The sequence below is a fragment of the Brachyhypopomus gauderio genome, chromosome 3, assembly GCF_052324685.1.
Source record: "Brachyhypopomus gauderio isolate BG-103 chromosome 3, BGAUD_0.2, whole genome shotgun sequence".
In the NCBI taxonomy this organism is placed as follows: domain Eukaryota; kingdom Metazoa; phylum Chordata; class Actinopteri; order Gymnotiformes; family Hypopomidae; genus Brachyhypopomus; species Brachyhypopomus gauderio.
Genome location: NC_135213.1, coordinates 24258930 through 24269965, shown reverse-complemented (window position 1 = coordinate 24269965; position 11036 = coordinate 24258930). Strand labels below are relative to the sequence as shown.

Here is an 11036-nt window from a genome sequence, read left to right as displayed (position 1 = left end):
TTAGCAGTAGAGTGAATGTGCTACATTAACCCCCTCTAACCCTAACCCTAACATCAGGTGGGCTACATTAGGTATAGAGACTCTACAGGGTGATCAGGGTGACTCACTCTACTGTGGTTAACAGCACACTCACTCTATTGCTATTAATGTAATCTACTGTGCTTAACATATCACACTCACTCTACTGTGGTTAACAGCACACTCACTCTACTGTGGTTAATGTAACAAATTATCTTGTGGTTAACAGCACACTCACTCTACTGTGGTTAACAGCAAACTCACTCTACTGTGATTAATGTAACAAATTCTACTGTGGTTAACGCTACCTTAACCAACGACTTTAACATTTCAGTCATTCCTCTTTTCAGAATCTATGTACAGCTGGTAAGTCTATCTATATATGTAATTTTAGATACTGATATACATGAGAGTTCCATCCCTGAATATACACACACACACACACACACACACACACACACACACACACATCCATCCATCCATCCATGCATGCAGGACGTCCGGCTAAAAGGGCAGTTAGCTGCAGTTTATCACCGCCATTCAGAGCTCTAATCGCCTGTCAACGTGCTCGTCAGTCCCGCTTTGTCAGTCCCCTTCTCGCTCTGTGGCAACAGCAGACTTCTTCACCCTGTTCGGAGTGGAGGATGCATCTTATCAGTGTGAGCCACTCCTCCCATTGCGAGTGACAGCTGCCTGATCCTCGTCTGGAGGAGGTGAGGGAGCGGCTGGGCTCTGAGAAACCCCCATCTCGCTCTGTGAGGAAGATGGTGTGGTACAATATTACCACGATGAGGTTTCTCTATCTAGCATAAGCCAGCACACAAACACGGCCAGCAGGTAATCGTTGGATACATGCCCTTGTGCCCTGTAATAAATTCGCACCATTAAGAACTTCCTATATTGGAAGGTTCCCTTATCAAATACAGTGGCAAGTATTAAAACCGAATGAGAAGAAATCGAAGTTTTATATACTCACCTGTTATATTAACATCAGAAAATGGTTAGAAAATTCACGAGTTTTTTACAACCTGTCTACTACAAAGAAATCACCCAGCCAGTGAGCTCTTTAAACCACTACTTCTTCCTAATCTAGCAGGCATGTCAATGACTGATGACTGATTAGCTACATCAGGTGGGCTACATCAGGTGGACTACATCAGGTGTGCTACATCAGGTATAGAGATTCTATAGGGAGGTCAGGGTCCAGGAGCAGGGTTGATAGAACAACCTGATAGAACAACATGAAAATGAAAATGTGAAAAACCTTAAAAATATGTGCAATTGCATGATTGATTGATTACTGCACATGATGTAATATAATGTCATTACAATTATGTATAAACAATATAAAGTGACTGGGCTTGTGTTGGATTATTATACTGATAACTTTCATCTGGCCAGAACCCCTCCATGATGGTGGTTTGTTGATGTTTGTAAATTATATGGTGATGAGTTAATGTTTAGTGCACATCATATATACTGTATTGAATCTTTCTGTTGACCAGTACAGTAATCATGAAAACTATTTATGTATCAATGTTAAGAACATGATCAATGAAATGTAGAAAGAAACCAAAACAAAACAGAAATAAAAGAAACAGGGAGACTATGAGATTTAGAAAGCAAGTGAGGGAATGAAAGCAAGAGAAAGAAGATGAAGAGGAGGCGTTGTGGCATGATGAGGGACGGAACGTCTCACACGAGTCCCAGTCCTACCCACAGAGGAACTTGCAATTAGTGTGTGCACAGAGCAGAAAGGTGGTGTTCATCATCTCTCTCCCCCTCTCCATCAGTATGAAAAGCTCCATCCTCCTCCTGCCCATGTGGAGATGCGGATGTGGTGTAGCGGAGACTCACTCCAGTGTTCCGGTCCCAGATACCTGATCTGACAGGACATTGTGCGAGAAGAGAAAAGACTTGGGCAGGTCCAATGCTGTGTACAACAGAGACAGACCATGCCCATGCAGTGGTCTAATAATATTATTATTATACCTGTTCATACAGCTAACACGTGGTCAAGAAACATATCGTCTGGTACACTTGTGAGGTTCAAGCATGATGGAGCGTGTTAGCATGATGGGGAGTGTTTGCGTGATGGGGAGTGTTAGCATAATGGGGCACCATTTCTCGCCAACATCCACAGTATGCTAGAGTCTTTCATTTATTGAGAGATGGTGGCCAGCAAACACCAGAGAGTGACATGGTCTTGTCTAGACATGTAATTTGGCTAATGCTTCACTGTAAGAATCAGTGTGAGACTTCCTGGTTGCAGTAATAGAAGCTTGTGAATAACTAACCATAGGCCTATAGCATGCATTACATTCACATGGTAATTAGCATGCTAATAGATACTCTGTTAGCAGTCTCAGTCGTAGCTCAAATGGGGCTTTATTGCAGCCCGTGTTGTTAAGAACTATATGTGTATATATATGTGTGTATGCATGCATTCTGAGGATCTCACACGTCTTTACTTTGTAGAACGCTGATCACAAAAACATCCTGTTGGTAATCCACCAACACTTGTTTGATCCAGCCAATCAAAGCCCACAGAAAATAACAATTAGTTCAGTCAGGTGTATTAGATTTGGATTAGAATTGAACTTTGCAGGAGGGCAGATCTCTGGGATGAAGAGAGAATGCCCACTGCGAAAGACTAGTCTATAAGAGACCACCCTCTGGGTGGGACCACTGACTTGAGCATGTGAGTGGAGAATTTGTTACATCGCAGCTCTTATCAGTTCAGTTGTGGTCAGCCTTTGCTTTTGAATCATGTTGTTATGCATTAATCAGCACACATCTGAAACCAACGCACAAGAATGAACAAGAAGAAGAAACAATGAACAAGAAGAAAGAACAACCTTAAAGTACCAGGATGTGGAAGACTCCCCCAACAGAACCACAAAAACGACTGCACCGCATAAAAGCAGAGCTACAATTTAACAACCAGGATAAGACTAAGCTGGTAAGGTGAAAGGCAAAACTGCTAACCAAGCCACTGAAATTTGTTTTGGAGGGTAAGCTACATAAACCAGCTGTACCTGTAATGGTACTCTGATAAAGTCTAGATATTGGTCAGCTTTTTAGCTGTGGTATGGATGCCACCTAGTACAAGGCTGTGTGGAATATTACTGCTTGAAATAAATCCACCCAAAGTCCAGCCCCCTCTTTTTAAAGAAAGAGATGGGCATACATACTGGAGGTGTTTGATAAACTGAACATGAGCAGTATTTTATCATTTAATTATCCAGACCAGTGAATCATCAGCGCATAGCGGTTGTCTCCAGATGTTCCAGTGTGAAGTGTTGTAATGTCTTGATTTTGTAGGATGTACATGCATGTTAATTTTTGTGGACAGAGGTGGCCCAGAGGAATCCTCAGACCTGCTCTCACTTCAACCACACTGTCACATATGACCGTGTCCCCCTCCGTTAGCTGTCACTCCAAACCCCTCGTGTCTGTATCTGTTCATCCCGCCCCGCTCGTTTGTCTCGTAATTCCCTTGTTTATTGCCACGCCCCTGTATCATTGTCTACACCTGCTCATAGTTAGTTTCCATGTATTTAAGCCCTGAGTCTCCCTTGTCCTTTGTCCGGTATTTTGAATTTATTTGTGATCGTGTTTATCCCACCGCTGTTCTCTGTGCCTGACCGTTTTCGTGTTTCCCCTGTTTCCCGTGCCCCCTGTCTTGTGATGCCTGTCTTTGCCTGTTTTACGGACTGCCCTCCTGTTATCGACCCTGCCTGGCTATCCGACGATGATTACGGTATTCCCCTGAATAAATCTCGCTCTTCTCAGCACTTGTGTCCGTCCTCTCGCTCCGTGGCGCGAGCCACGTTACATAATACCGGACCAACCAAGGACACAGCGAGAGAGCGAGACTCTGGTGAGTTCGAACACTGTAATGAGATGTTGGCTGGATTAATCCGGTTCGACTCTCCGGTATTGCAGTACGAACGAACCAGAGACAGGAAATCCCCTTGCGCTGTGGGTACAGGGGAGTCTCGTCGCTGCAAGAACAAAGCGAAGACACTTCCCACGTCTAGCTTTAGCGACGAGCTCCCTGGTAAGCGCTATGTGTCTGCCCGACTCCAGCCTGTAGCGCGAGAGTCGGGCAGACGGAATGAATGTGCAGACGAGCGTTGGCTTGGCTCTCAGTTGGCTTTCAAAAGTCATTGTGAGCTCCCGATACCTCCGACGAGGCGGAGTCATCAGGAAAGCCACCGAGAAGCAGTTGTGTCTGTATGTTCTTCCAGGCGCAGACCGGACCGGGGAAGGAGGAAGACCACGCCCCCAGTACAGAGCCCCGCCGCCACAGCGCATGAGGTCGTCATCTTGCCGGAAGAGGACCTCCCTCCGCTACTCCCGGAAGCTAAACCCCGAGGGCTCCCCAAGAATTTTTTGGGGGGTCGTACAAGCCACTCAGCTAAGGAGTGGCAGGCTGAAACCCGGGAGGACGTCAGAGCGGCGGCTCCGCCCCCGAGGACGTCAGAGCGGCGGCTCCGCCCCCCGAGGACGTCAGAGCGGCGGCTCCGCCCCCCGAGGACGTCATGTCACCTCTGCGGCCGGTTCCCGCGATCCTGAGGAGGTCACCCACGCCAGTTCCCGTTCCCGCTGCCCGTCGGCAGTCCACGCCTGTTCCCGTTCCCGCTGCCCGTCGGCAGTCCACACCGGCTGCTGTCCCCGCGACCCTGGAGAGGTCGCCCGCGCCGGCTGCTGTCCCCGCGACCCTGGAGAGGTCGCCCGCGCCGGCTGCTGTCCCCGCGACCCTGGAGAGGTCGCCCGCGCCGGCTCCTGTTCCCGCTGCCCGCCTGCCGGCTCCTGTTCCCGCTGCCCGCCTGCCGGCTCCTGTTCCCGCTGCCCGCCAGCGGACCCCGCCTGTCCCCGCTGCCCGCCAGCGGACCCCGCCTGTTCCCCTTGAGACTGTGCTGCCCCCTGTTGGGCATGGACTTTGTGTTCCCCCTGCTCCGCCCTGTGCCTCCTATGTTCCGTTGCCCGTGTTCCCCTTGCTCCCTGGTCCCATCCCTGGTTTTGTTTTGGTCCCTGTCCCCGTGGTTGTGTCTGCCTAGGTCTGTGTTCCTGTTCCCGTGTCGGTTTCCCGTGGTGTCCTCTCTGTCCCTGTCCCCATGTCTGTTCCCCAAGTTGTCACCCACCTTGTGCCAGTACCTGTCTCCGTTGTTCATGGTGTCTTTGCCTCTGTGTTTGCCTCCGCCCTGTCCCCTGGCCCCGCTCCCGTGTCTGTCCCCAGTCCTGTCTCGTCTGGCCCTGCCCCTATTCCTCGCCCTGGCCCTGTCGGGTCTCATTGTGTCCCCTGTCCTGCCCAGTCCCTACCCGGCTCCTGGCCAGTCTCTGCTCCCCTGTCTCCAGTCCCTGCCATGCCCCAGGTCCCTCGTCCTGTTTTGTCCTGGTCTGTTCCTCCGGTCTGTCCTGTGTCCCGTGGTCCCCTGCCCTGTCTACCCTTGCGTGCCCCGGAGTGGCACGCCTTGAGGGGGAGTACTGTCACATATGACCGTGTCCCCCTCCGTTAGCTGTCACTCCAAACCCCTCGTGTCTGTATCTGTTCATTCCGCCCCGCTCGTTTGTCTCGTAATTCCCTTGTTTATTGCCATGCCCCTGTATCATTGTCTACACCTGCTCATAGTTAGTTTCCATGTATTTAAGCCCTGAGTCTCCCTTGTCCTTTGTCCGGTATTTTGAATTTATTTGTGATCGTGTTTATCCCACCGCTGTTCTCTGTGCCTGACCGTTTTCGTGTTTCTCCTGTTTCCCGTGCCCCCTGTCTTGTGATGCCTGTCTTTGCCTGTTTTACGGACTGCCCTCCTGTTATCGACCCTGCCTGGCTATCCGACGATGATTACGGTATTCCCCTGAATAAATCTCGCTCTTCTCAGCACTTGTGTCCGTCCTCTCGCTCCGTGGCGCGAGCCACGTTACACACACAAAAATGCATTTTATTTAACACAACAGGATTTTTACCATGAACATCACTTCAGTAAAATATAACTCACAATTCCTAACTATGATTAATTTAAAACTAGTAAAAGCAACTCTATTGTGCCAATCAAATGTGTAGCAGACAGCTGATGTCATTACGTTCAGAACGTAAGTTGTTGAGCGGGGGGTGGGTTGCGGCGTAACACTCGTGACGGAGTGTTTTGTCAATATCGCTGAAATAAATTCTCCCGTCTGAAATATTTTTAACAATTTATTCTGGGTCCGGATGGGATGGCATTTGGGTCCGTATCCAGTTAATCAGGAATGAGATTGGGTCCGGACAGGACTGCGTTCGGGTCCGGATCTGGACCGCGGTCCGCCTGTTGGTGACCTCTGGTCTAGATTATCCTAGGTATTCTAGGCCTCAGAGCTGGGAGAGCTGTTTCCAGTGCTATATATTTTTATATTCTGTACATACACACTCTCTGATAAATACACACACATTTTCTGTGCTTGCTCACAGGTGGATGGAGATATGAGCAGGCCAGGTATCGGTATCTTATTCTATATCACAAGGCCAGCACGTGCAGAGGGAGCTGGACACCTAGGAGAGTTTAAAAATGGAATGAAACACCACCTGCAAACATATACATATTACCGGTAGATTTGCATCCACTATTTGCAGTGTCTGCTGTCTTGAAACATGCCTGTGAATTTCACAACAAGATTCCAGGTGGGAGGGGGCCAAGTCCCCCAGCAACCCCTGGTCACTAAGTATCCATTCATCAAAGGACCACATTTTAAAGTCCTCATTAACAAAAGCATTTCAAACCCAGGCTAATTAAGGTCAGGCTGTAATACGTGAGGCTTGAAAGCATCTTAACTAAGAGCAACAAAGAGGTGGAGAAACAGAAGAGCATGACAAAGACAAAGCGAGAGAGAGTGAGACACAAGAGGGAGTGAGACAGACCTAGACAGGGAGTGTTACATGGTTTACATTAGCATTAATTCAGTCAGCTTCGCAGTGTAACATGCAACGTCAAGTTTTCATCAATCTATGCTCTGTGAATAACAATCATAATCTGTGCGACTGAGACACGGGCTCATAATCAGTGACCCGAAGGGCAACCCACTCTCTCTTCTTAATTTCCTAACTAGGTAATTGCAAATTAGGGGATGAGAATTAGGGGATGAAGATCAAGGGATAAATATTATTTCAGATTGCCAGTATGCTGAAAGCAGCCAGTGTTTCAGCCAACGTTTTTAAGAGCTGCATTCAGTTTGAAAGGAGATATGGGCTCCCTCTCTCTCTCCCTCTCTCGTACAAGTGTTCCAAGAGTAATGGAGCAGAGGAGTGTGGGGGGATTACTGGGAAGGGTGAGTGGTGCTGAGGTTTCTCATTAGGTCTCCATGTGTTTCCCTGGTGGACAGTTTGGTTAAGCTGTTTTACATGTACCGTTTCAACTACTGATCTGCACTACAGGAAGAAAAACTCTAGTCAGAAGGATCTGAAAAGCTTTCCCTGTTGGATTCTGTGGCTGTAGGCCATGCTGACATGTCTCATGTTTATGTTTCAAACCTAAAAAGACAAAATCATGTTAACCAGATAGGTAGAGAGTGAGATTCTGAGTGGCTGACACAGTCTTATCTCATAATTAAATGAAGGCAAAGACAGGAAATCAGTGAATTGTCCCTTTTGTAGATGTACATCATGGGAGCTGATAGGGACCTTCAGTATGGCCCTTTTTTCTGAGGCTGAGCATGACACTGCTCTGATAACGAAGGGCTCGTGAAAAAGGGCTCAGTGTGTTGACAAGGAAACTGGATACACAAACTTCTACAATTCCAAAATGTTTCTGAGAAACACAGTTTAAAAGAGTCACATATGAGCAGTGCATCCCCACTGCACTCACTGTCTGCCAACACTAATGACAACACAAACATCTCCAACCTGCTGACCTCAATCTGAGGACAATCTCCCTCACAGGTGTCTCCAGTGGTGAGTTAGTTTGGTCCACAGATTCAGAACAGAAGCAGTAAGACCAAAGGCATCACAAACTATGTGTGCAGTGACATTCTCCTAGGGACACCATGAGAGAGAGAGAGAGAGAGAGAGAGAGAGAGAGAGAGTGTGTGTGTCAGGATGGATGAGACAAAGGCAGAAACCAGCGTAAGTACAGAGGGTTCTGGAGGGAAACAGTGAGGTGGGACTGTAGTATTTCTTCAGAGAGACACTGTGGGCTTTGGTTAGAGAATTAACTGAGCAGGTCAGCGTAGAATCAGATCTCCACTCCTCTTACTAGAACAAGTAAACCTGATCCAGGATCAACACTCTCATACTCAGATATTCGAGTTGAACATGGACTCCCCAACACCAAATCTCTAATGGATTAAGAGCACAGGCTGACCTGCACATACTGTGTCAGGCCAGATAATCTCAGGGATTTGCTATGGACTGACCTGTCAGATCGATGAGAGAAGCAGCCTCTGGTCTAACAGAAGCATCAGGCAGCTCAAATAACAGTACACAAGCTTCACATTTGGAGAAACAGCTAGCATGAATGAAAATGCTGAACACACTGGAGAATCTCTCAAGGAAAACAGAACACAACAACAAAACACCACATCCTCAAGCATTCTCAGAAAACAGGGCATCTGAAGCAGAAACGCATGGCTACGCCCGGCTTTGTGATTGAGGCCCGACAACCGAGGCACACTGCCGGCTTTGGTTTCGCAGTTTCATCTTCTTGTTGGTTCCATTTTGTGTCACCTAGATGCCTCTGAATCAGCAAACTATAAACCATTTGGTTGTGCAGCAGTGTGTCTGCAATAAAGCAAAATCATGTTTGATGAACGTTATATCCATAAATGCCTCTTAGCAGTGACGGTAGAGAGAAACAGTTATATGACATTTGAGACATTCCAAGAATGTGTCCACCCTGCAGGCCTTCAATAAATAAGCATTTATTTCTCAAGATCATGCAAGTCCATCAGTGTCTTTGAGTTTCCCGTACAGGTTTAACACAGTTATGTATTCACACCTCAGCACACTCACAGGCGGTTTTCATATGACAATGTCTTTTCTCCATGATCTTTGTTATCAAAATTCTTTACATGAGTAAAATTCCACTTATGTAGGTTGGCTTGAGCCGAGTTGTTATTGCAATGGTTTTCACATTTTAAATAAAAGTGCTTTTTATGTTCTATGGCAATGGAGAAATTAGGTGGGGCGTCGGTTGGTGTGATGTTGTAATAAGCAATAATCTATACTAACACAGTAATAATTCCTAATGATACACATATCCGATGCTCAGTGGTATCAACCGCTTCGACACTTAGGACATGATGTGAGGTCTTTCTTTTAAAAGATGTGTCAGCCTCCTGATGAGAAGCAGAAAACGATGTGACGATGGGCGGGATTCCCTCTGCTGCCTCTTGTGGACAGTGTGGGTATATCCTGATGGATTCCCTGAATGAATATTGCTTCAGCATGGGTCAAACTCCATTCAGATGGGAATAACGCACATTTCTGTGACTCTTCAACCAAAGGACAAGTATTCTTGGCTGATGACACTGGTTTGGAAATATACAAGAAAGCCCACAACACTTGGATAGCATAGAGATATCTTAAGTGATCTTAAACCTATAAAACTTCATGTGACGTAGGTCATCTTGCGTCTTTAATTTTTCAAACGTTCTCCTTAAACTTGCATAATAAACATGCAAAAATGAAACTTTTTTCCAGATATTTTTCTAGAACTTGTATATAAACAGTTAACTCTGCTGCTGCATAAATGCATTACCAAAATGAATGAAGAAAAAGAAAAACAAAGCATGTGTGATCAGAAGGGTGAGTTGTTTCTGCTATGAAGACCCAGCAGGAGTTCTCTGAGCTCCTGTGGTGTAGTCTCTCACACACACCATACTGTAGCCCTCTAAGTTTAGAAACTTTTAAAACTCCAGTCACTGTCATACAGATACAAATGGTCTCTCTAGACAAACACCAACACACCCATGAACCAGCAGATGACTGACTGAGCTCACAGGGCTGGCCCTCTCTCTGTTTGCATAGCACCCCCTTGTCTTGGTAAGGCACTGTTCCGCTCTGTCGCACCAGGCCATTATCAGGGTGTCGTTCTCTGCCGTTATGGCCTCCACACATCCATACTTCCATCTATCTACTCATCCGTCCATACTTCTATCGACTCATCCGTTCATACATTCATTCTCCCATTCATCACTCTCTTCCTCCTAACAAATGAAGAGGTTGAGAATGAGAGATTATTGTGTTCATTCATGCGTGCTCTACTCCAGAGACTCTTCCTCCGCCCCCGCTACTTTCTTCCTCTGTCTTCTCCTCCTCTTCCTGCTCTCTCTATTTTTTGCTTATCTTCGTGATTTAATAATGCAAATGTAGAATGAAGAAGCATTGAGGACTCAAGCCTCTCTCTCTCAGCATGTGTGCATGTCCCAGTGCATTCTGGGAGCGGTTAGACGGTGGAGCAGTTCAGCTATGTACAGAATCACAAAAGCATTCCGAACAGTCCCCTTCTCCCTAACAATCACGAAGAAAACAAAGTCCAAGGGACTGGAGTCTCTGTGTGTGTGTTGTGTGTGTGTGTGTGTGCATATGTGTGTGTGTGTGTGTGCGTGTGTACGTGTGCACACATGCACACGTTAGTTGAGCTGGTCCTCGTACTGTTTGCGGAAGCAGTCTCCTGCTGGGAAGAACTCCCAGCAACGTTCCTGGTACATTTTCCAAACATAGGACTCCTGTGGCAGCAGACAGAGAGAGCAGTGAACAACAGTCTTGAAACACAGTCCATGCAGCAAATCACAGGTGTTATTTTAGTCTGATTTGGGAGCGATGAAGGGTCTGTTACATGCCTAGAGTTGCTAACACAGACAGAATAGCAGAAGCAGGTACAGATAGAGACGCACAGATTAATAGAGAGAGATTAAGGGACAATGTTACAGACAGCTGTTTGATTTACAGATTGTGGACTGGGAGATTACCTGGCCTGTGTGCTCTGTTTCATCCTTATTAATGAGATACATCACAAAAAACCTACAAAACCACAGATATT

The 11036-nt window shown here is 46.8% G+C and overlaps 1 protein-coding gene across 9 annotated transcripts in view; it reads right to left on the bottom strand.

Moving 5' to 3' along the window:
• Positions 1–8897: 8897 nt before the first annotated feature.
• The window catches only part of ryr2a (ryanodine receptor 2a (cardiac)), a 188237-nt gene continuing 186098 nt past the window's right edge, over positions 8898–11036 (bottom strand). For all 9 annotated transcript variants that reach the window (XM_077000565.1, XM_077000568.1, XM_077000567.1 and 6 more), the window contains 2 exons: positions 10966–11017; positions 8898–10722 (listed from right to left, as the gene is read on the bottom strand). In XM_077000565.1, the coding sequence (XP_076856680.1) occupies positions 10627–10722; positions 10966–11017 (148 nt within the window). In that variant the 3' untranslated portion in view covers positions 8898–10626. The remainder of the gene's footprint in view (positions 10723–10965; positions 11018–11036) is intronic.